General features: G+C 34.5%; 5 protein-coding genes across 5 annotated transcripts; 3 read left to right on the top strand and 2 right to left on the bottom strand.

Annotated features, from left to right (window-relative positions):
• Positions 1 to 1,724: 1,724 nt before the first annotated feature.
• LOC129902040 (probable nucleoredoxin 2) lies at positions 1,725 to 4,589 on the top strand. Its single transcript, XM_055977057.1, has 4 exons — positions 1,725 to 2,164; positions 2,984 to 3,490; positions 3,627 to 3,957; positions 4,055 to 4,589. The coding sequence occupies exons 1-4, from the start codon at positions 1,958 to 1,960 to the stop codon at positions 4,342 to 4,344; spliced, it is 1,335 nt and encodes a 444-aa protein (XP_055833032.1). The 5' UTR covers positions 1,725 to 1,957; the 3' UTR covers positions 4,345 to 4,589.
• A 455-nt stretch (positions 4,590 to 5,044) lies between these two features.
• On the top strand, positions 5,045 to 11,319 carry LOC129902039 (calcium-dependent protein kinase 29). Its single transcript, XM_055977056.1, has 8 exons — positions 5,045 to 6,112; positions 8,386 to 8,529; positions 9,177 to 9,329; positions 9,475 to 9,590; positions 9,723 to 9,890; positions 9,976 to 10,103; positions 10,786 to 10,885; positions 10,969 to 11,319. The coding sequence occupies exons 1-8, from the start codon at positions 5,368 to 5,370 to the stop codon at positions 11,041 to 11,043; spliced, it is 1,629 nt and encodes a 542-aa protein (XP_055833031.1). The 5' UTR covers positions 5,045 to 5,367; the 3' UTR covers positions 11,044 to 11,319.
• A 731-nt stretch (positions 11,320 to 12,050) lies between these two features.
• On the top strand, positions 12,051 to 15,276 carry LOC129902437 (RNA pseudouridine synthase 2, chloroplastic). Its single transcript, XM_055977671.1, has 8 exons — positions 12,051 to 12,498; positions 12,878 to 13,021; positions 13,610 to 13,870; positions 13,999 to 14,201; positions 14,433 to 14,511; positions 14,683 to 14,858; positions 14,945 to 15,047; positions 15,127 to 15,276. The coding sequence occupies exons 1-8, from the start codon at positions 12,175 to 12,177 to the stop codon at positions 15,133 to 15,135; spliced, it is 1,299 nt and encodes a 432-aa protein (XP_055833646.1). The 5' UTR covers positions 12,051 to 12,174; the 3' UTR covers positions 15,136 to 15,276.
• A 463-nt stretch (positions 15,277 to 15,739) lies between these two features.
• On the bottom strand, positions 15,740 to 20,434 carry LOC129902438 (probable prolyl 4-hydroxylase 3). Its single transcript, XM_055977672.1, has 8 exons — positions 20,057 to 20,434; positions 19,830 to 19,920; positions 18,560 to 18,657; positions 17,913 to 18,010; positions 17,273 to 17,402; positions 16,953 to 17,140; positions 16,607 to 16,695; positions 15,740 to 16,031 (listed from the first exon to the last, which is right to left on the bottom strand). Exons 1-7 carry the CDS (start codon positions 20,257 to 20,259, stop codon positions 16,622 to 16,624), a joined length of 882 nt encoding a protein of 293 aa, XP_055833647.1. The 5' UTR covers positions 20,260 to 20,434; the 3' UTR covers positions 15,740 to 16,031; positions 16,607 to 16,621.
• Positions 20,435 to 22,683: 2,249 nt separating this feature from the next.
• Positions 22,684 to 24,588, bottom strand: LOC129904615 (uncharacterized). The gene is made up of 2 exons (XM_055980181.1): positions 24,387 to 24,588; positions 22,684 to 23,389 (listed from the first exon to the last, which is right to left on the bottom strand). The coding sequence occupies exon 2, from the start codon at positions 23,367 to 23,369 to the stop codon at positions 22,896 to 22,898; it is 474 nt and encodes a 157-aa protein (XP_055836156.1). The 5' UTR covers positions 23,370 to 23,389; positions 24,387 to 24,588; the 3' UTR covers positions 22,684 to 22,895.
• Between the last annotated feature and the right edge of the window lie 888 nt (positions 24,589 to 25,476).

Below are 25,476 nucleotides of genomic sequence, written 5' to 3'. Positions count from 1 at the left end.
ACTAAGGAAGTTAAAGAAACCATAACTACGGGAGTCAAGGATGAGTTTGAGTCTTTTAATGGGTGCATTTGGGTTTTTTAATTGGTGGGGTGGGTTGGGGATACATTTCATTTTGTCAAATAAAGCGGTAAAAGTGAGTCAATAATATGACGGAAAGAATATTTTTGAGCTAAAATATAATTTAAGAATATATGTGCACCTTTTTAAATAATTAAAAAATAATTTAAACCTTTTTTCATTTAATATAACATATTTTCTGATAAAGACGACTCCATAAGTAAAAATTATTAAATGTTAAAAGTGTTGCTTTCAACTAAAAATGTGAAAGAAAAGAATGAGATAGAAAATTCGACAGGTGTCCTCATCTTTTAGCCGAAAAAGAGGAATTTATTACGTTAACACCACGAAATCCTAAAGCGCTAATTTTCTTCTTCCTAAAATTAGTTGACATATACGTGGCCACAGAAAACAATTACAAAGTGTTTAGTGGAATGATTAATGTCTTATTAATTAATTAATTAATTATGTCAAGTGACTAATGATGAGAGTAATGATCATTTTCTTCCTGGGCAATGTAAGATATGGTTAGCATTATTAATTATTTTACTTGTAAATTAATCTTGTCACACTTTCCATATCTGGTCGAACTGAATTCTATGTTAAAAAAATTAAACATTTTATACTTCACTTCACTTCTAATTATTCAAATGATTTAATGAATTTAACTCTTAAAAATTGTAAAATGCAAAGATTAAGGTGGCAATTGACAAATTATCTCACTCATTTCAATTTATAGGACATATTTTAAATTAAAAATAGAATTAGAAAAAGAAATAGTGCCTTTCAAAATTTGCGATGTTAAGTATGTCATAACATTGTTTGACTATGAACTTTCTTAAATTATAATCCTAAAGCATGTTATAACATTTGTGTGTTTACAAATATTTGTCATCAAATGAAAAGTACAAAATTAATTAATTTATCAATATAAAAATATTTTTTTTCAATTGATGAACAAAAAATAATACTCAATTTATGTTGTATTTATCATTTTTCGAGAGTTAAATTGACCCATTTTTGAAGCTAATTAGATTAAAGCAACTTAATATTTTTAAAATAAAATTTAAAAACTATAAAAAAACTATAAATTACAATTCCTTTTATGTCAATATTATAAAAATATTATATTATAAATTAATTATTGATCAAAATTTACATAATTTGAATATCAAAAAATAAAAAGCACCACATTAATATTTGTACAATTATTGCTCTTCTTTTCTCAATATACCTTTTATTATTCAATTTCTTCCAAACCATTTAATGAAATATGATTTTCGTAAATACTTCTAGATTAAATTTGTGTACATTCTATCTTTTTAAATTTTTCTTTGTAAATCTACACTGAATATGTTATTATTATTATTATTATTGTCGATAATTTATCAAAAATAATCGATCTACCTCTCAAGATTTGCGCATTCCTCACTTTTCTCAAACTTTAATTTGTCAGAATATATTATTGTCATTGAATAATTAGGACTCATTTAATAGGAGGGTTAAATAAAATAGTTAATTCTGAGTTAAATTATTTAAATATTATAATAATATTTTATTATTTATTAAAAATAAATAATACCAAAATAACTTATTCCCGACCAATCTAGCCATAAAACAAAGAAAAGAGAGTAGAGAATTTGGAAAGCACAACATTGATGGTGATGAAGGAAGGAAGCAGGACGAAAACTTTAAGAGGAGAGAGAAAAAAAAAACGCTACGTGTTACAAATCAAACACAGCTATGTATACGGAAGAGATAGCTAAGACAGATTTTTTTTTTTTAAAAATGCGTACAATTACTCTATAACTTTCCCAAACAACACAAAACACCCAACTCCAAACTCATTATTACTAAGGGGGAGAATTTTTTTTTTATTTTTTTTGTGAGATTGGAAAAAATGGAGGAATTGGAAAAGAATAATATTACTAGTATCAAGGAAGAAGAAGCAGAAGAAGAAATTGATAATAGTTTTGTACCTGTTTATCACTCTTTTTCTTTAAAAAATTCTCATTCTCAAGTTCTTTCTGGTGGTGGTGGTGGTGATTATTTGTCGATTTTAGAATCCAAAGATGGCGATTTTCTTCTCTCTCCTACCGGAGCTCAGGTACGTTTTTTCCGTGAATTCGAACATAGAATCTTCGATTTTAAAAATAAATAATCGGTGCTAACGATTTGCTGGTTGAGCTAATTTTTTTTTTTCTATAAGTCGAATCGTTTAAAATAAATTAAACAGTAGCATTATGCCGAAAAAAAAATAACTTACTGTAACTTGTTTGTATAAATAATGTTGTTATCGGTGATGAGATGGATATGATTCCTTTACATTTAACTAGAGATCTGGAGTTCGAGTTTGAGACCTGAGTGTGTTTAAGTTTAACGTGTGCGGATTCGAATTAGTGAGATCTATGGACACTGGATGGAAAATTTCAGGTTTTACATATTTGGAAATTGCACTATTAATTCGAGGGAGTGAATGTTTATTCTCAAGTTATGATCTTTTTGTTATATGTAGCACTTGAGAAAGTACGTATGAATGTAGATCTTGAATTAAGATCTATGTTTGTTGAAGGCAAAAGCAGATGATTTGAATTAGGACATGTTGGTGTCCCAAAATAATAGTAGATGGACTTAATGTGATTTGACATAGTTGGTATGGCAAATTGGCAATTCTCTAATGGGAAAGTTACAACTCAAAACATTGTTAAGCTGCAATTGGTATGGCACGCTCAGCAATTTGTTAGTATCGTGAATTTTACGCTATAGGCATATATGATAGCATCCCCTCTAATTTTTTGGCCCATTCTCTGTTGACGTAAAATGCCCATTTCCCTCCGGAGATGATAATCTGTGTGTTGTGGGTGTGGGTGTGTAATCCTTGAATTTAGTGCGATGATTTTATGATATATTAGCTGTGTTGACGCAGGTGAAAGTTTCGGAACTTGAGGGAAAAGTTGTTGGCCTTTACTTTTCAGCTAACTGGTATTCACCATGTACGAAGTTTACAAACCTGCTAGTCAATGTGTACCAGCAGCTTAAGGAATGCAGCAATATCAATCTCGGTTTCGAAATCGTGTTTGTTTCGTCTGATGAAGACTTAAATGCCTTCAATACTTATAGGTCATCAATGCCTTGGCTTGCAATTCCTTTCTCTGACTTGGAAACAAGGAGAGCCCTTACCCAAAAATTTGATGTCGAAGGTATCCCTTGTTTGATAATTCTACAACCTAACGATAACATATTAGACGCTGCAGTTATTAAAGACGGAGTTGAACTCGTGTATCGATATGGAGTGCAAGCTTTTCCGTTTACCAAAGAAAGGTTGGACGAGTTACGAGAGAAGGAGAAAGAGAAACACGACAACCAAACCTTGAGCAATTTGCTAATACACGATGCCAGAGATGTTCTTTTGGGACATCCTAGTCCTAAACAAGTATGTTTGTCTTCCATACATGAATAGATTGTGAAATATAGTGCCTCTTGATTACTACTTGTTACATGTTAAATACGTACTCGAGATCATATTCACCAATTTTGTTGTGCTCATTTCTATACTTTTTATTTCGTAGGTGCCTGTTGGTACTTTAAAGGGGAAAACAGTTGGACTCTATTTCTCAGCACAATGGTGCATTCCTGCGAAAAAATTTATGCCGAGGTTAATTTCAGTCTACAAAAAGATTAAGCAGCAGCTAGAGGGAAAGGCGGATGAAGATTTCGAGATAGTATTTGTATCAAGTGACCATAACCAAGTGGAGTTCGCGTCGTATTTTGAGACCATGCCGTGGCTAGCAATCCCATTTGATGATCCAACAATCAAAGCTCTAGCTAAGTATTTTGATATCCGAGGGATTCCAAGCCTAGTGGTATTGGGCCCTGATGGTAAAACGGTGACCAAACAAGGTATATAGTATTATCACGTGTGATCATTTCATTTGACAGCTCAAGCTTTTAGACAGAGCATGTGTTTCGTTACTTAATGTATATTATGTCTCAACAGGTAGGAGCCTCATCAACTTGTATAAAGAGAACGCTTACCCATTCACAAAGACCAGAGTAGGCATATTAGAGAAGCAAATGGATGAAATAGCAAAAGGCCTTCCGAAGACTGAAAATCATTCGGGCCATAAGCACGAGCTCACTTTAGTACCAGAAGGCCATGGAGGTGGAGCTTTTATCTGTTGTGATTGTGATGAACAGGGCTATGGATGGGCTTATCAATGCCTTGAGTGTGGCTATGAGGTACACCCCAAGTGTGTGAAACCCGTGCGCCGTGACCCAGACAGCTAAGTTATTGGGCTGATCTTAGGTTCTTACATGTTTAGAGATAAATACCATATGTATAATTGGGTATAATGTGTGACTTATTGACTGACAGGTTATTGTGAATTTTTAATGGGCCTCTGTTTATGGTTTTCACAACTTGTAGTTGTTGATTTGAGCAGTCATCAGATATGAGCCCATGGAAAAATCATAGATGTACATAAAAATGTTCTGTTACACACTAGGATGAGTCACTATCATTATTTCTGCAATTATGATGAGCATGTAATGAAGTATGAATCCCCATCCCCTCCACCCCACACCCCTAATTTACCCCACTTTTATTTATAGAGATTATATATAAATATTTTTAGGATGATATTTATCGCAAGTAATGATAGAATAATTGAATTACAAAAAAAATTGTGTATATATAAACACAAAAGATAAGACTAACAAGAGCCAATAAAAAAAAGATAATTTTTTCCTTCCTATTATATCCTTAATTTTTTAACATTGAGTTAATAAATTCTATCAATTAATAGAGGTAAAATGATAAACTCACTATACCAACCATTGTTTTCTTAATAAATATGTCATATTAAAATTTGACAATTAAATAAAAACTAATCAAGTGTCCAATAAAATTAGTCAAGATATACCCAAGTTAACTTGAATAATATGAACAAAGTTACTCGTTTGTTCCTCGATGCCCGCAATTGGACAATCCAATGGCTAGTCCACGTCTTGTTCACATTTCAGTTTGTATAAACCGTAAGCTAGCTAAAAAAGTAAGAATAAACCAAAGGCAGAGCAACAATATATCCAAAAGTGACACGGCAAAGCCAAAGCAAAGCACCTTTAAAAGCAAAACAGTCTGCTGCAAAAAAACACAATCAAAACATTCTCAGTCTGAATCAAAATACTTTACTTAACACCCATAAATATCCATCAACACCCACAAATCTCTTTCTCAAATCAAAAAAAAAAAAAAACCTCCATTCTCTTTCTCCCCTTTTCTCAAAAAAAAATAAAAAATAAAAATCACCAATGGGTCTCTGTTTTAGTAAAGAATGTTGCTGTCCACATTATAGAGATGTCCCAATTTCATCATCTCCATCAGAATCTCCGGAATATCATCCAATTCCCGTATTATCTCAAAAATATCCACAAGAATCACCACCATCACGAACACCAGCACCAGCACCAGCACCAGCACCAGCGCCAACATCTTCTTTGATGCCTACGCCTAGGACTAGTACTTTCATGTCATCAACTTCTGAAATTGGTCCAATTTTAGGCAAGCCATATATAGATATAAAAACAATCTATGATCTTGATAAAGAATTGGGTAGAGGTCAATTTGGTATTACATATCTTTGTAGTGACAAATCCACTGGATTGAAATACGCATGTAAATCAATTTCAAGAAGGAAATTGGTAAGTCCAAAGGATATTGAAGATGTTAGAAGGGAAGTTACAATACTTCAGTATTTAAGTGGACAATCAAATATTGTGGAATTTAAAGGTGCTTATGAGGATAAAAATAATCTGCATTTGGTTATGGAATTGTGTTCTGGTGGTGAGCTTTTTGATAGGATAACAGCAAAAGGGAATTATTCAGAGAAAGAAGCAGCAAGAATTGGAAGACAAATTGTCAATGTGGTTCATGTTTGTCATTTTATGGGAGTGATGCATAGAGATCTTAAACCTGAGAATTTCTTGATGGTTAGTAAGGATGATGATTCTCCATTGAAGGCTACTGATTTTGGGCTCTCTGTTTTCATTGAAGAAGGTTAGTGTAGTTGCATTTTCCCCCTCTAATATGTTATTATGTTACTCCCATGCTTCTTTATTATCTACGTAAGGAGTCTTGACGTAACTGATAAATTTACTATAACACGACTAGGTCATGGTTTTGTGCTCTGAAAACGTCTCATTCTAAGCCTTTGGCTAGTTTTATATAGGGTCAAATATGTCGTCTGAGAGTCTCTTGCAGAAACACAGTTTAAAATTGTATACAATGGTCCGACCCTTCTTCAGACTCTGCACATAGCAAAAGCTTAGGGCACCAAGCTGCACTTTGCCCTACTTTATTATCAATATTTTTACTCAAGTTATTCACTTCTACTTCCTTTTGAATCGAGTTCGGAACATATATTGGACTTCGATTAAATTAGGGTTCACATTGAGACTTTCTATACCTAACAAAGGCGATTGAGTTCTTATCCTTGACCCTCTATCACAATCCTTGTTGGCTTTCTATATTGTTTTTATTTGTTCACTTCCTTCATTAATCATGTTATATTATTATTTTTGATGTGATGTGACAACTACTTTGAACAATAGGTTTGATTACTTGGCTGGATATAAAACTTGATTTTTCAGATGATTATTTAATTAATAGTAGTATTACTTTAGGAAGTTACTCTTCTTCTTGATTTCAATTTATTTTAACAAAAAAAGTGACTTTTCAAGATAATAAATGATATTAATTAAAAAATTATCTCAGAAATCGACCCTTAAATAAAGACTTTAATTATTCAGATAAATTGATGATAATGTTAATTGGAGTTGTTTTGAGTCTAGTGACCATATAAGTTAAGCTTGATTACTTGGCTGAATGAGACGATTAGTCACTCAAATTCTTTAATCATTGTTAAAAGTATTGCTCCTCTAGTCTTCTTCTTCTTTTTTTTTTTTTTATCCCCAATTTTAGAGGATTTATAGTATTTCTACACTTTCCCTCCAGTGAGACTCGAACCCAGGACCTATCGGTCGTGGGTGGAGGTACTTAACCAACTGAGCAACCCTCACTTATCCCCGGTCTTCTTTTATTTGTTGTTTTAAGGTTTTAGCACAATACACCTATTGAGAAGCCTATTTAAAACCCTGAGATTGAATTCACTATGAGCTATGCTACTCTATAGGTTGATTAAGGCTTATTAAACATGTCCTAAAGGACGAAAAACGAACACATACTTTTATTATATTTTATCAAAAGTAATTCAATACTAAGACTAGAATCCAAAACTTTTGTAATGATAAAAGGAGACTTGTGACTTTCTGCTCCTTTACGCGGTTTAAAGTTTACAAAAATCATGAAACATATAGATTGTTGCAATTGAGAAGAACATTAGAGTCAATTTGATGTGACAATTTAATAGACTTTGGTCCTGAGTTTACAAGACTTTACATATGTGGTTGACCTAGTCAATTGAAAGTGACAGGTCAATGCATATTTTCCTTATATTCCCGTGTAAAACGAGCAAACACAACTAATCCGGTTAAAGCCGTCCGGTCGCTTGCTCTTTGATTGAACATAATTTTTTTTTTTTTTAAAAAAAAGCTCAATAACACATTGAATCAAATGGTGATGGTTAAAAACACGCCCGTCTCTTTGCTGTTTGATTGAACATGATTTTTTTTAAAATAACCCCAATAACACATTAAATCAAATGATAACATTTAAAAGTATCTGTCTTTTCGCTGTTTGATTGAACATGATTTCTTTTAAATAATGGTAAGGCTTTACTTGTTTTTTTTTCTCTTTATAAAAAAGGAACTTTTCTACCAAGTGGTCTAATAAATAATATTGGGTGGGACATAACTTTGGTACGTATTGTTCACAAAGTTATATTGGATAGACAAAACTTATCACGTACACAAGTTATGACTAGTGTGTACACTTTGATACAAATTGTTCATAAGGGAATTGACAAAACTTGCTTCTTGCTCAATCTTTCATAACTTTTGCCGTACTATCAAAATTTTGTACAATATTGGTTCTACCTATCTTGTTAAATTATTCATAAGTATTGTCGAACTGGCAAAATTTAGTGAGATATAGTAGACATGTTGCTCTTCAAATTTATGGAATTGTCTTATCTCACACGTTCTTAAGTTGAATCGAATTGAACATAATTTAAAGTCGTTTTAGTCTTCACATAAAAGAAGTAAAGAAATATTTACTTGGAGTATGAATATAAACATGTTAAGGATTTTGATTACTTTCGGATTATCAACTTGCAATAAGAATTACATTTTAGTGAATTAATTATTCTGCAGGAAAAATTTACAAGGATATTGTTGGAAGTGCATATTATGTTGCTCCAGAGGTGTTGAAGCGCAAGTATGGGAAGGAGATAGATGTATGGAGTGCTGGAGTTATTTTGTACATTTTATTAAGTGGATTTCCTCCCTTCTGGGCTGGTAACAACACTTTCTTTCGCGTAAAATTCACATATACTACTTTTCAGCCTCAATGATTGGAAAAACAACTACTGTTGTGGAGTTTCAAGTTTCATGGTATAACTCGAAACTCCATGACAATGACTATTTTTCAAAGACAAGGCCAAAAAGTGGCATGTAACGCTGTTTTTACTTTTTTTTCTCCTATAATAATGTGTTCTTTCGGTAGAGTAGTAAACATTTTTAGTAGAAAAACTACTCTCTTATGAGGAACTCATAATGAGTTCAACTTCTCTATATTGACAGTGTACTGTTAGTTCGAAGATAATTACAGGTAACTAACTAAACTGTTCATAATAGGTGAATTTGTAATCGGAAAAATAAGGTGTGTCGATTTTGAAGAACTAATCTTTTGTTGTAATAAGAGTTTTTCTTGGGGGGAGATTATGTTCTCTGTAGTTTTAATATTTTCTTTTATATTAGTTTTTCATATGTAGATCAACTGAACAAACTATATTAAATTATTGTGCCTCTTTTAGTATGTTTTTCTTTGTCATCTGATTTATTGTTGTCATGATTTGAATTATTAGCTCCCTCATGACGCCCATCTAATATTCTGCTTTCTTGATTTGAAAATTTCCTCCATGTGTTTTGTACTTGTACATCAGAGAATGAAAAGGGCATATTTGAAGAAATTGTTAAAGGTCAATTGGATTTTGAATCATCTCCATGGCCTTCTATCTCTGCCTCAGCAAAGGATCTTGTGAGGAAAATGTTGATACTGGATCCTAAAAAACGGATCACGGCAAATGAAGCCCTGGGTAAGTCATGCATATACGTCTCGATCTGTATCAATTTCACGTATGATAACTGAACTTTACTCATTATGTTAGTAAAGTAGTTTGTCATGACTTTACTATAATAGTTAAATTGATAATAGAATCCGGTTGATAATGTATGATCCAGAACATCCGTGGCTCAAGAAAGACGGTGATGCATCAGACAAGCCTATTGATAGTGCTGTTTTATTAAGGCTGAAGCAATTCAGAGCAATGAACAAGATGAAGAAACTTGCTATTAAGGTACCAAAATAACCACTAAGTAATGGGCTATAACGTTTACTCCCTTTGTTTCAATTTATGTGACACACTTTTCGTTTTGAGGGTTATTTTCTCAGATGACCACTCAACTAATAGTATACAAATTGCTTGAAGGTTATAGCGGAAAGCTCATCAGAAGAAGAAATCAAGGGACTGAAGCAGATGTTCAATAACATGGATACTGATGGGAGCGGTACAATCACGTACGAAGAACTTAAATCAGGGCTGTCTAGGCTAGGATCCAAGCTCACTGAAGCTGAAATAAAACAACTGATGGAAGCAGTAAGAATGTTATAATGTTTGATTTATTTGTGTCAATTTTATTAAATGTATACATTTCTTGCATTGACATTTTTTGCTATTGCAGGCAGATGTTGACAACAGTGGGACTATAGACTACATCGAGTTCATTACTGCTATGATGCATCGACACAAACTTGAGACAGAAGAGAACTTGAATAAGGCTTTCCAGTTTTTTGACAAGGATAATAGCGGGTATGTATATTCTCCATTTTCCTTCATGTCGAACTTATCATGTCCATAGGCACAATATAACAACACTATGATGCATTTCAAATCCTGTTTTCTCCTCCCCCGACCAGTAACTGAGTCAGAAATTCTAACGAGGGGATTTAAGAAAATGCAAGAATGCAAGAATGCCACACCTAGGATTCAAACTACAATTTTGTGTGACCTTTATTGTTACATTAGAAGTATTCCTTAGATTAAACAATTTATGTATATACCAATTTTTTTTTTGTTACCCCATTTGCACACTATAAATTTCCAACAAACGGGATTCAAGTGAACCCCCTTCAAACAATGTAACCACCCATACCCCCACAACCACCCGAGGGTCCTGTTTTCATAACAAAGTGTTCCTTGAGAACTACTAACCTGCATTCTTATTTGTAAATACAATCAAACCTCTCTATTACAGCATCGTTTGTATGGATACTTTTTGGCTGCTATAGTGAAATATTATTATTGAAAACATCTAATATACCATAAAATAAAAAATCGATCCCAAAGAAAACATGGCCATTATAATGAAATGTTGCTATACAGGATGATTGTTATAAAGAGGTTTGACTGTACCTTTGTTCAAACTTGAGAGTTATACCTGATTCTTGGTTTAATATTTGACTGTTTTGTACTGCTTGTTTTGGTATGCCAGATTTATTACAAGAGATGAACTTAGACATGCTATGGAAGAATATGGAATGGGGGATGAAGCTACAATAGATGAAATCCTAGATGATGTTGACACAAACAAAGTTAGCCAATTCTCTTATAATTCTTCTTCTTTTTTCAATGCAACAAAGTTTGTGTTATATAATGTCTGTTTTCATAAATGTAGGATGGGTTAATTAACTACGAAGAATTTGTCGCCATGATGAGAAGAGGAACGGTTGATGAAGTGAGGCAAAGATGAAATTGACCATTTCTTCATCTGTATGATAGTTACAAGCATTTTCCATGAATAAGATTCTTCCATTGTGTAAAAATTGTAAGTGAAATAACAGCAGTTTCAGAGGGAGAGGAGTGTTCAGTTCTTTGTGCAACCAGAAACTTGTTTATAACTGTATTTGAATATTGAATTGAGTGATAAAAATGCAATGAAGTGCATCTTGCTTTATTAAGGTTTTACCCATGTAAAATTAAGTGAAAGTTAAATAAGAATACACACAAAATCATGTTTAAGATTTCATGTTATTCGGCTTGTCTGACCTTTTTCTATGCTTTTATTGAGCCGAGGGTCTTTCGGAAATAGCCGTCCTACATTGGTAGGAGTCAGGTCTGCGTACACTCTACCCTCCCCAGACCCCACGATGTGGGATTTCACTGGGTTGTTGTTGTATTTCATGTTATTCGGATTCTTTAAAATTGTTGTCGCACCTGTGTTGGTTACATAAAAAATGCACTAATTTGAGAAGACTCAACACTATCCGTCGACATTTTTAAAGAGTCTAAGCAACATAATATTTTACTTGATCAAAAGATTGAGTTACCTTTCGCTTGGAATTTGTAAATACTGATGATTGCATCAAATCAATTCAGCTTTATCATGATTATATGATTTAATATTAAGTGAATGTTGTGTGTTCAAATATACACCATGCATTCATCTGTTTGATGTAATCATATAAACACTCTGTGCTCTTACGTAAAAATATTAGGTATTTATTCCTAAATATCCACAAAAATAGTGCAAAAGAGTATTAGTGAGTAATTTTTCTTCCAACTATACATTAAAATAGTCAAGGAATGCGTGAAATACAACTCTTATTAATCCAAAAGATACAAAAAGTAAGTGAGGTTACATTCTACGTAGGGAACATTGAGCTAACTCGATCCACCAACATGAATTATGGTGAGATATCTGTTATCTTTTTTGTCTCTTGTCCTTATAAATTTGAATTTAGTCTCACTCCAATGCTTCTATCATATACACAGGTGGAAAATCAAAAAAAAAAAAAAAACTCGACCTAAAACGACGGCGTTTAATTTCATACTATCTTCTTTTCACCTCATCCTCAAGGGACAAAAATCAGAGACATTGGCGATGCTGGTACTCAATACGACGTCTTCGTTTTCTTTGCTCCCACAAAACCCAAAACCATTTTCTCTTTCTAGGATTTCAAGCTTCATTTGCAGAGCATTTTCCAAATTCCCCGGAGACTCAGATTCCGACGACTCACCGGATGAAATTCCCGGCCGGAGGTCCAATTACTCCGGCGTCAAGCTCGAAGAAACAGTTGATGCCAAGACCGGAAAGCTCAGACTAGATTCATGGGTCAGTTCCCGCATCGAAGGAGTTAGCAGAGCTCGTGTTCAGTCTAGCATCCGCTCTGGCCTTGTTTCCGTCAATGGCCGCGTCACTGATAAGGTCCCACTGCTTCTCACTTAAAACATTATATAGATACAGTAAAAAGTTGAAACTATATACTATTGCCAAACCTCTCTATAACTTTGTCATTCCACTAGGTATTTTTTGGTTGCTTACTAAAATGCTAAAACATGTAAAATAACTTAGTTGCTCCGCGGCGATACGGACTCGACCCGAAAGATATTATATCACCGTGGGAGGCCGGAGTTTGATCTTGGCGCCTCGACGGAACTACACCTAAAAGAAGTTTGATTGTATTTATATTAAGAAGAGGGTGCAGTGGTACTCTATCATTCACTGGCTTAAAATTTGGGATTTGTCTCAGTTTTGTGCTCTGTTTCTTGTTTTGTTGGTGAAGATTCGATTTTTACCTTTGCAGGTCTCACATATGGTTAAGGGTGGGGATAACGTTAATTGTACAATATCTGATTTGAAGCCTTTAAGAGCTGAACCAGAGGATATACCCTTGGATATAGTGTATGAAGATGAGCATGTGCTTGTTGTTAACAAGCCCGCTCACATGGTAAGTACTAGAATAATCTACTGAATAGTTGTTTTGCATCTTTCTTAGAATGCAAATGGAGATTTATTATTCAGACACTGGACAAGAGTGGAATCGCTTACCACAGTTCTGTTTTATGATGTTTAGTTTGCTCACTTTTGCATGCCATTTTTCAAACTGCTTGGAAATGCTTTATTTTAAGCTTGAGGGTCTATTGGAAACAACTCTCTATCTCTACGAGGTACAGGTAAGGTGGTCTGCGTACACTCTACCCTACCCATATGGCCAAACCCCACTTGTGGGATTACACTGGGTATGTTGTTGTTGAGTTCGATAATGGCGATCTTCATTATGTGCTCTTGGATTTGAGTGATTTGAGACTCTTTTATTTTGTTATTCATTTGTAAAGAAGAAGTTCATTAACCACATAGATACTCATAACCAGGAAATAAAACTTTAATACATGAAGTTTGATGTAATAATTCCATTCTGGATGTCGGTGTACTTAAACCATTTTCATAGTTCTAGTACTGAAATTAATAATGTGGATGTTTGAACTGCTACATGACTGTTTTAGAAAGCTCAAATGGGATTTTTGTTTCAATACAGGTAGTTCATCCTGCACCAGGAAATGCTACTGGAACGCTTGTAAGCGGAATTCTTCACCACTGCAGTCTTCCCACTGTTTCATTCCCTGGCGAGGAAAGGCTTTCTGATGTGGAGGATGCTTCTGATGATGAATTGAATGTGTTTTCTGCCAATCGAAGTCCTAATGTTGACGACTCTTCTGTTATGTGTGAGTCATCTGTTCGGCCAGGAATTGTGCATAGGTTAGACAAAGGAACAAGTGGATTGCTTGTTGTAGCGAAGGTGATTCCTACTTACAGGCTCTGAAGATGGGTAATTCATATCTAGATATTTCCCTTATCTTTTGAGAATTTGGCGCTTAAGTTACTGGACTATCTTGCTTAATTTAAATATCTTTCATGTCCCTACAGAACGAGCATTCTCTTGCCGATTTAGCTGAGCAGTTTAAGAAACATACCATAAAGAGAGTTTATGTCAGCATTACTTGTGGGGTACCAGCATCAGTTTCAGGACGCGTTGATATTCCAATTGGTCGTGATTCTAATAACAGAATCCGTATGGCTGCTATCCCTGGATCACCTAAAAGTGGAAAATCCCGTCATGCAGTCAGTAGGTGCTGGAAACTCTTTCATTCTTTGTTTTCTTTGCCATGTGTTGATTAGTATTTGAATATCAAATTCCACAGCTCTTCCCTGCTCCATTTAGTTCCACCTCCACAACTACACACACACACACTCACCCAAAACAAATGTGAAATCCTTGTCCACAAGGTCTACTTGCTTCTCTTCAAAATACATGCTGATGTGAGTCTTCCAGCGACAAGTAAATCAAGTAATATTTTCAGGTATAAAGTAATCGAAAAACTTGCTGAGGGTGGCTCCGCATTGGTTGAATGGAGGTTAGAAACTGGTCGCACTCATCAGGTACAATATCACATGGACTCTTAGTTACTCATGACAATTTTTCACTCTTCTGCCAAAACATTGTCAATCTCATGCTTTGCCAGCTTGATATAGTGCATTCTTTCAAATCTCAAATATATGCTCTTCAATCTTTTTAGCCCGTTAATCTTAGCTCTTGATTTAATGAAACAGATACGTGCTCATGCGAAGTACCTAGGTATACCTCTTATGGGTGATGAAGTGTATGGAGGTACGAAGAACATGGCCATTTCGCTTCTTCAGCCTAGAACACCACCAAGTTTTCATGGGAAACTTTCGCAATTGGTTTCTCATATTGACAGACCTTGCCTTCATGCTTTAACCCTCGGGTAAACTTGAATATTATGTTGCTTCTATTCAGCATGGATAAATTAATATGCTCGTATGATTATCGATATGTGAATCTAATTTGCAGATTTAGGCATCCATTCACAGGCGAGAATATACACTTTACGCGGTTGCCGCCTCCTGATTTTGCTGAGATATTAAGCGAGCTACGTACCATTAACACTGAGAAGGTAACTCATCCAAATTACCTCTAATTCTAATGTTAATCCTCATAGCTCACATTTGGTGGTGTAAATAATCTATTTTCAGGTCTTATGATATATTGTTTTGATTGAATGTCCATGTAAAAGGAGCAGCAGATTCTTTGATACGTTGACATCTCGAACACAGTTTTGATAACAATGTAATAGATAGCTATAAGCCTATAATAAATATATTCTTTTTGTGGTTATAGTTGAATTACTCTCTTATATTTAATCAACAGAAGTTGACACCTGAAGAAGTATTTTTCTTTTGCAAATTTCCTTTCTGATCTATTAGGTATTTGTGTTTTTCAACTAAAATAATCACCAACTATTTATCTAAACATGTTTCAAAATTAACGAGTCAACTGCAATGTTGATAAATTTTATGGGCAAGTCAGCTGTAACACGCCTTTTGACGATTGTATTCAACACTACATCTAGTTAGCTTTGAGATATGTTTTGATAAATAGTTGATTGATAGTTCAAGTGAAAAACGCAAACACCTTATAGTTCAGATATGAAACTCGCAAAAAAGTGATACTACAAGTGTTTTTGACCATTACCTCTTTCTATCCTATTTCATTTTCCGTTACACATTCACTTTTCATGAAGAAGTAAAAAGAGAGCCGAGGTTACGTTTATGTCCGGAGGATAACAAAATTGCAGTGAAAATCAGAGACTATAAAACCTAGCACCATGCAATAGATAACATAATTCAAACTCTGATTTCTGATATAGTTAGCCGCCAACTATTCTGACCTAACTAGACCAACACAACGGTGTATGTAGAAACCACAAGTATGTTTAATTCTTTAAAACCGGCAAGCAAATGGCTCGCGTATATGTTAATGGAAGTCTGGCAATAAGCATCACATCCGCGACAGAAGTCTAAACAGCCCAAGCAAGCACCATTCTCCACAACTACAATAAGGTTGGGATCCATCACCGCCTGTAACTCAGCCTAAATATCTGAATCGCAACAAAAAAAATTCATAAGCAAAGTGAAAATGCATTGTCCATGAAGGCAAGTGCAGATTCTTTCACATTTTACTGCTAAAGTGCTTACATTTGGATATAGAGCAAAATAGATTAATTCTGAGGAAGTCATGCATTTTGTGTAATATTGGAGATAGAGAGACGAGTTAAGGTGAATTAACGGTTAGCATGCTATAACCAAATCAGGAAGGCCATAAGTATTCAATTTGAAAGAGAGAGAGAGATGAAGTAGGTTATTCTAAAAGATGGTAGCACTTAAAGAGTTTGATGCGACACTAGCATGAGGCCCCAACTGACAAGCCTATCTCATTGCTACCTTAAGAGGATTTGACAGAAATTGCAAGTGTTTGCAAGGAATCACTTATAGCAAGTGCTATAGGTTGATGGTTAGGATTGTATTGATTATTAACTCGTTCATGTGCACAACACTTTTTTCACTGTACTTGAGACCATGTCCTAATCACCACTCAGCACGGATCAAGAGAAAGTTGACTATGAGGAGTTATAAGCTACTAGATATTTGAGAATAATTTCCAAAATGGAGATACCTTTTTGAAAGAAAATTAGTTCTTGTATTCACCAACATGCATCCACTTGGTAGATGACCATTTGTTCCCTTTAATCACAGGGCAACCACCTGGAATAAAATTAAGTTGCGCAGATCAAAGCTGTTAGAAGACTAAAAGAAAAACTAGTTCTCGTAGGAAGTAAAATCAGACATCCACTGTCCAAATCAAGAAGAAACTGACCCAATTAACCTGTATGCTACAGGTAAACTTGCATCTTTTTCTGTAAGAGTTCTTATGGGAAAGGAAGGAAGGAAAGGGGAAACATTCACATTAAAGAAGGTTTAAAAGGTGTTAATAGTGGGAGATTAAGGAGAAAGAGAAGCACCATGCAAACTCGATGGATCCAAAGTAGCATCAGGCCGCATGCTCCAGAAAAGCAAAGCGTCGCCCATCTTTGGTTTGACAGAGAGGCCCTTTTTGGCACATTCTGACAACTCATTCCACCCAGGACTAGAACTGAAGTTTCCCTTTGCTGCTGGGAAAACAGTCTCACCCCCTTCTTCAACATCTGATCTGCATATACCCCAGATAAACAAATAAAACAAGCAATCGCTGTGTATTAATTATGCATGCAACTTCGAAGAAATTCAGAACTTCTACCAGATCTATCTATCATGTAATTATTTGAGGAATTATAAATCTTACAGATACATGAGAAGAGTAGCTATGCGTTGGCCCCCATTTTTGGTGTTGAAGTTGTCAAGAAAGTAGTCATAATGAGGCTCATATTTCTGTCCAACTTCATAATGTAAAACTTGTAGACCTTCTCCGTGTTCTGTAAACAAGCTTAGCTAATCAGGGAATTCTCAAGGGAAGTAAAACATTATTATGACCCTAACAGAGGATGAATACACATCTGCGTAGTATCAATCTTCATTTCCCTTGAACATTAGTGACTCTAACCAACAAGAATAGAATCACCCACTCACATTATTTTGTGTAGTGAAGAGGAAAACCAATAGAATCACCCTAACAGCCTAAGATATCTCTACACAGGACAATGTACATTTAAGCTCTGCAATTAACATGAATAAAATGGAAATTAAATATCCTAAACCTCACTTAAGTTAAGCTTAACTATAAGTAATAGAAAATTTTGAAATTTGATGATTACTACGTAAGAGGTTTTAAGTATACAACCATTGCTACTTATAAAAGAACAAATAAAGCACGTAATTGGCGAATGTTTCCCATATATAATTTTCTAACAATAACTTGTGGGTGACAATGACAACAAAGAGTTCATACGCTATGATTTTTGCATGGTATCGCCCAGTCCTCGTACCTGCAGGAATGAATGTATAATCTGCTATCCTCTTCTCAATATTTCTGATAACTTTATCTCGCCCTCTCCTCAAAAACATTCCCGAACTTGTACGAACCCTGTTATATAAAACTGTCAGAACATCAGTTCCATAGAAAAACCTATATTGCTCGGACTCTCCAAAATATGCCGCTCAGGTGTCGTATCCTCCAAAAATGCACTACTTTTGGAGGATCTGACACACAGTCAGTTTCATTTGTTTAGAGACAGAGCAACATAGGAAAAAACTATTCCCTTCTCCATCCTATTTCAGATGACACCATTTAACCCGACACAAGTTTTAAAATGCTAGTAAGATTTGTCTACTTTGTGATAGCAGTGGAAAACAGTAAGTAGCAATTGAAAAGTAACACGTTAAGGAGAATATCGCTCAAATTAAATTCTTAAACATTGTAGGAGTTGCATAAAATAATTAGTACTATTAAATAGGATGGAGGCAGACATTTTGAGGTGTCCTCAAACTGAAATAGTAAATGAAGGACAAAAAGAATAAAGTCTCCAAAGCAAGCTATTAGAAGAAAAATATTATCGATGACGAAAAGACTTAAAAAATGTTTGTTGTGGCAAACTGGCAGTTAATGAAAGTAAAAAAATTAGCAGAACAAAACCTGCTATCTTTACTCTGACCGGTTTTGCTATCAACAACTGATGACTTCATCATGTGAGGCTTAGCTTGATTTATCAAGTATTCACATTCTTCCTTGGACTGTCAAAATGCAAACCACATTGTCACATTAAAACTTTTCCATTTAACAATATCTTAGTGAATCACAAAAGAATAACACACGTTATAATTAATATGATCTAGGAGCAAGTGAGCGACTACATGAAATATAAAATTGAAAAATAGATAGAAAGACTGGCACTTCTAGAGGAATATATAGAAGTGCATACAAGCACAAATTACTGAGAAAATAATCAATTACTGTCGCCCTCAAATTGGTTGGGTATACTATATGAATACTTTGGAACCATTATGCTTTATTTTGGTCTGTTTATTCTAATGCTAAATAACTAACCTTTAATACAAATGAGTGGTTCTATAAAATTAGCATGGGCGTTTCCCCGTTCCCCAAACAGAAGTTTGGAACTGAGCTATACTCCATGAGGAGCCAAGCGAGCATACGGCCTTGCCTTGTCATTTTGACCTCTTTCCACTCGTGACTAGGAATGTTCAGTGACAACCTCTCAATTGCCACCACCTAGCCTCTATTGCCACTAGTGTGATCGGCACCAATCATGTTCAGGCAAGTTCACTAGATCTCGTCTTACACAAGCATACAAATCTCTAACCAAATACCATAACTAATTCTATATAACAACAATAACTAAACCTTAGCTCACTTATATGGATATTCTCATGCTAAAAAATTAAACTTCAATGCAAATGAGTGGTACATAAAACTAGAGGCTCTCTAAATCTCACCCTTACACGAGCATAGAAAAATCTCTAACCAGATAACAGAACTAATGTAATGTAACACAACTAAACCTTAGCTCATCTATATGGATATTTTTCTAACAATTCAGTAGACAAGAACAAATTAACAAAATAAGACCAAAAATGTCTAAGATTATGGTCACTTAACGAAGAGCAGGAGAGAAACGCTCACCAAGAAATTGTGGTAAACAAACGCACGGGGCTCCCAAGATAAGATCTCCGTCCATTGTAGAGGCTCTCTAAATCTCACCCTTACACGAGCATAGAAAAATCTCTAACCAGATAACAGAACTAATGTAATGTAACACAACTAAACCTTAGCTCATCTATATGGATATTTTTCTAACAATTCAGTAGACAAGAACAAATTAACAAAATAAGACCAAAAATGTCTAAGATTATGGTCACTTAACGAAGAGCAAGAGCGAAACGCTCACCAAGAAATTGTGGTAAACAAACGCACGGGGCTCCCAAGATAAGATCTCCGTCCATTGTTCCCCTCTTTTCCCCAGTCCGTCACCTTCTCCTCTGCAAAATGAATCTCTTTTCAGAAATACAGCCCAAGAGAAACTCATTGGATCGGCAGCAACAGTTAAAACATACTCTAAGCATATAAAATCAGTGAAATTAATCAATTCTCTGATATCCAAAACAATATACGTACATATCTAAGTTGAACCGCTTGAACTTGATGTGATCCTGAGTAGATGACTTCGATGACTCATCATCGGAACCAACAGGAAGATTAAAAATGCCAAGAGCGAGAAGCATTAGAAGCACAACTGTTAGCATCAGAAGCATCGAAAGTACTAAAACCACTGTCGATGATCTCTTTCCTTGATGCCGATTTAACCTGCCTTTTGCCATTGCTTCGCTACAATCTTCACCGAAACCCTAGATTGATCAATCTATTGCAGCATTCGTTTATCAAATAAAAGTATTTTCCGGGAGTTGCTTTTTCCGGTTATAGCTCGTCGGTTGGAAAAATTGAAAGAGAGAAATTGAGAAATCGTATAGGAAGTCTTATTAGACGGTGAATTGAAAGAGGTATTTATATTTTTTATATTTTTAGATTATGCTGGAAGAAGATTAAAAATAACGGTAGACATGAAATGACAAATTAGTCCTTACTGTTATTTTTCAATATTACCTGATTGGGGACTCTCAGTCTTGGTGTTTTGTTTTAAAAGGGGTTAAGAAGCCCCCAGTTTTCGAAATAGAGCACACTGAATCTTTCTCTTTTCCCTTTGTTTTTTGCTTTATTCTCTCTCTAATTATTTTTGACGTTCCTTTTTCCTATTTTAAAACAAGACTGGTTCTCATAATATTTAATGAATAATGAATTTCATAGGTTAGATCGGTTAGTTGATGGACGTATCAGATTCAGGGGCGGATCTAGAGGACAATAAGAGATTTCATCGGATTCCTCCCAACTAAAAATTACACGATATATATATAAGGTATTTTAAAAATTTTTATGTTAGATTTTAAACCTCTTGAACATAAGATTAAATATTAGCTTAGGGTTCAAAATTCAACCAAGTTCTAATCTCAAGCATTGCATTTTTATTGCTCAGTAATCAATTACATGAATATATAATCACAAACCATAATGTGAATTAACACTTTAAGCTAACTATTTCTTAGTTATATTTACATTGATTCAAACTTAGGAAATTTCATGGCAAGTGCACTTAAACTATTCAAAAAGTCTAAGTTAGGCCCATTGTATTTTACGGTCTCAACTTAGCTTATGAACATCTAGTTTGGCGACTCTGAAGACCCTTCCATCTACTGTCAGAAATGAGTTTTTTTTTTCCCTTAGTTGGTTTCACTTCCTCTACTATTTGCATTGTACTTCAAAATATACAGACATTTGTAAGTTGTAAGTTGTCACAAACTACTGAACTAGTTCAACGTTAACATACAGGGGTGGAGCTAGAGTATAACTTACTGGTTTGGACGAATTCAGTAGCTTTAGTATGAACCATGTATTTGTCTTTAAAAATTCAATTGAATAGGTACAAATTATCAATTTAGAACCCAATAACTTTAAAAAAAACTAGAATCCCGAACTCATGAGCTTCAATTTTGGCTCCAGCTTTGTTACTCTATGGAACTTTTCGCATGTTTAAGGGCCTCTGCTATATGGCCCTTAAGCTTTATGACCATTAAACAGACAAGGTTAAATCCCTACAACCAAACAAGTCTCAAAATTCTCGAGAGTTTCTCTCGTTTCCTGGAAAGTACAAGTATAATTAAGGCTAAATGAGTAACGAAAAGATTACAACGATTACATTTGTATTGCATTATCTCCATACAGAAGAGCTTCACTTGCTAAGGTTCTTGAACTAATCACTATACATTTCATAGCACCTGCTCAATCAGCGTACCGAATATCATTCAACAATGGAGAAAAGAGGAGTGGACGGGAGAGTGACTTGAATAGCATATCAGGATTGTGAAGTAAACCAGCCCACCAGTACTTTTTTTGTTGAACTGATGTAAATAAGCAACAAACAGTAATATTTTCCACTGCCCCACCCCATACTTACCAAGGAGGGGGCTGAGTTTTCATTTGTGAGCAATAACCAAACTTTGGGAGCTCGTGAACATGATTCTAATTCTCCATCTCATTGGTCTACTTATAATTCTACACGAGGAAAGCTATTTACTCCAAAATAAAGTTCCATTTCTCAAATGTCAACCTACATTTACAATTTAGCGCTGCTAACTATGCAATGAAAAGTGCCAGTAACGCATAATAAATACTATTAAGTTTGATTGCAAGACGACATACATTCATCAAATAAACATGTCTAACAGTAATGAAAATAGTTCCAATTTCCAAACTTCTTTTTTTAACCTTCAAACTGTGTCACGATTTTACAACTTGGAAAGAATATTTGTAAAAAGGGGACCAACCCTGAACTTTAACTACAAGGATTGATCTTGGAAAACCAAGTTTAGAGAACTAAAAACTTAACAAATTGCTATCATTTAGACAAATTCATGATATTGGGCGCAAGGAAGAACAACATATCAAATTACAATATTACATATCATTCTACTTTTTTGGATTGATTTATGAGGTCATCCATCGATCTTTTGAAAGGGACACGAATTTATTAGTGTTTCCGGTTATGCATTTACATCCAACGTAGTGAAGTTCTGCTAATTGTAACTTTCCTGCAAAATCATCCTTACTTTATTCATTTGAGTCCCATTGACCAGAAGCCGGTCTGTATTAAAGATTTTAAGTATGTACCAAAACGTCGACCAATGTGCATCTAACATGAACCCCACTTCAAATTATTCAATCACCCAATCAGTTCCAATAACAAACTTATCTCAAAATTAAATGTAATAATACTCAACGTTTAAAGAAACTGAAGTGAATGTCATCCTGTATGTGCTAATATATCTTATATATAACGTTCTAAAAATACATGTTATTTGATGGGTGTGTTAAGGATAAAAAAAAAATCTGCCTAACCAGAATATCAAGGAGTATTTGAATTGCCACATTGCTTTTCGATTTCTTGCTTTTGTTTCTCAGCAAGTTTATCCAAAGCAGCTTGCAGAGCATCCCGACCTCCAATAAGCAACCTGGTGATGACTTCTGGATCTCTCTCAAATCGTGCCTCCTCGAACTCCTTTCGGACATTTTCTCTAAGAACATCCCGCCAGACGATGCCTTGAGAGTTGGCCCACATGAAGAATCGGGTAGCGCGGATGACATCTCGGTAGAGACTTAGAGCCTCGCGGCGACTGCTGGTGAGTCGCTGTCTATTTAGGAGCTCATTCTCGTCATCATCAAGGCTCTTCTCTTTTTTGACCACATGTCTATCCAATAGTTCCTCCATAGTGTCTGGACCATGGTGCAGGAGGCGATAGTGACGCAAGAGCCATTTTGACTCGAAACTATGATTCACAGCAGTTGAAAGATTTCGGAATTTTTGGATATTAGCTGTCATCTTTCACTTCGGTGACTTGACTGGTAGGGAAAGAGAAACAAAACTTTAGAGCAACCATATTTTATCAAAATGTCATAAATTTCACAGGATAAAAGCCAGTAGATTAAAGTGAAGTGAAAGAAAATCATCAAATTTAACAAAAGTGAACACAACAACAGGAAGAGAACAAAAGTGAAGTGAAAGAAGTGGTGCACATCTCTTGGTATGTGAGATACTACGTGATTGGAAAAAACTCCAACTGACTCTCAAGACCCCTTTTTGGGATAAAATAAGGAATAAATAGTATGTACTCAAGATACTATGTGATGGAACTAATACGCTAGCATGCCGGCATGAATCTTACAAAAGCAATTCCAATCGAACTTAGAACACCTTTCTACTGCAATGCACAATAAGAATAAAGATACAACGAAACCAAAAAAAAATGGCTTCTCTTTTTCATTTGGCGGCGGTGTAATGAAAGAGCTCCAGGTCAGACAATGGGAGAACTACCGGAGAATCTACATACTCGTTCCATTCAGTTTAATCAGAATTCAAGTTTTAAAAGAGCTAACCGCAGGATTCAAAGCAAATATATTATCGAACACCACAGAACAAAGAAACTTAGCGCCAAATTACCAAACTTTGGCACACATTAAAAGAAAAAATATGAACCACTAAGCTCCTGCTATATATAAGATCCGGGAAAGTGTCTGACCACGAGATAAAGCATGCATAATTAAGCAATTTATTCAACATATCTATTAAATTAAACAATGTATTGTCAATTTGGCAGCATAACACAAATAAATTTGACATTTCCAAGAGACAAAAAAAGAAAGAAAAGAACAACAAGAACAACATAGCTTCTCTTGGGTAATTAACTATAGCATAAACAATTCGATTCTCAGAAAAAACCAACCCAAAGTTAGCAACTTTAATATCATTCAGAAAGAGGTACAAAGCAGGAAAAAAATTAAAATATGAAAAAAAGAACGTATTTAGATCCCTAATTAGAGAAAACATTTAAGATCTAACCTGTTATAGGTATCTGCAAATTACTGACTGGAATTAATGAAAGAGAGAAAGAATCAAGGGGCTTGTGTTGGCAAGAACACGGGGACAATTAGCGTCCTACGGAGGGAAGAAAAATTGGGAAAAAATTATGGGCAATTGGGCGTTAGAAAATGGGTCAAAATTCAACCCGTTCATATTTCATATTAGATTTATTTTTATTAAATTTGTATGGAATGGTACTTTCTGGATTCATATTACTTGACCTCCTTAATTTGACATATCAATTTTAAGTAGAGATATATTTTATTATTACAACAACAACAATCCAGTGAAATCTCACATTGTGGGGTCTGGGAAGGATAAAGTGTACGCAGACCTGACTCCTACCAATGTAGGACGGCTGTTTCCGAAAGACCTTCGGCTCTTTTATTATTAATAACAATATTTTAGAATTCTAAATTTAATTACTATTAAGTATGTTATTTACGGTAATTATAAAATACTAATTAACGAGCAACAATAACTAATTACTTGTGTATATTTTAGATAAGCAAGGATTATTAAAATAAGGCATAATACGAACAATTGAAATAATTTATCATACGGAATCATAGAATTAATAAGTACTTTTCTAAAAATATAATTAAACAACAAAGCTTTAAAATATCTATTTGTAGTTCTATACCATCCGTTCCTGATTACAAGTATTATCACATCTAGGCAAATTAAGTATTGGACCAAAAACACCGTTAGTCCAACATCTCAAATGTCGAACGATATTTTCACTAATCAACTCGAAGAATGCTCCACATGAAATCTTTTCCATTGAATCGTATTCTTTTTTTTTATTTTTTATTTTGAGACGTCCTCAATTTCCAATACACTTTAACTCTATTAGTCAACATCGGTTCTTTGATCTTCATATAACGTTATTTCAACAATTTTGACTTTGATAGAGGCGGTTGCAAATCCTTCAATGATATAAACTTTGCTTGTTCTTTGTTAGATATCTTCTTCTTCTCAAAAAATTATCAAAATTTATCTTCAAACTATTTGATGGATTGTAAATTTTAGAAGACTACAATTTTGTTATTTATAAACAACAATTAGT

Source organism: Solanum dulcamara, chromosome 9, assembly GCF_947179165.1.
Source record: "Solanum dulcamara chromosome 9, daSolDulc1.2, whole genome shotgun sequence".
Lineage (NCBI taxonomy): Eukaryota > Viridiplantae > Streptophyta > Magnoliopsida > Solanales > Solanaceae > Solanum > Solanum dulcamara.
Note: the sequence above shows the minus strand (reverse complement) of the source record. Positions and strands in the feature narration are given on the sequence as shown.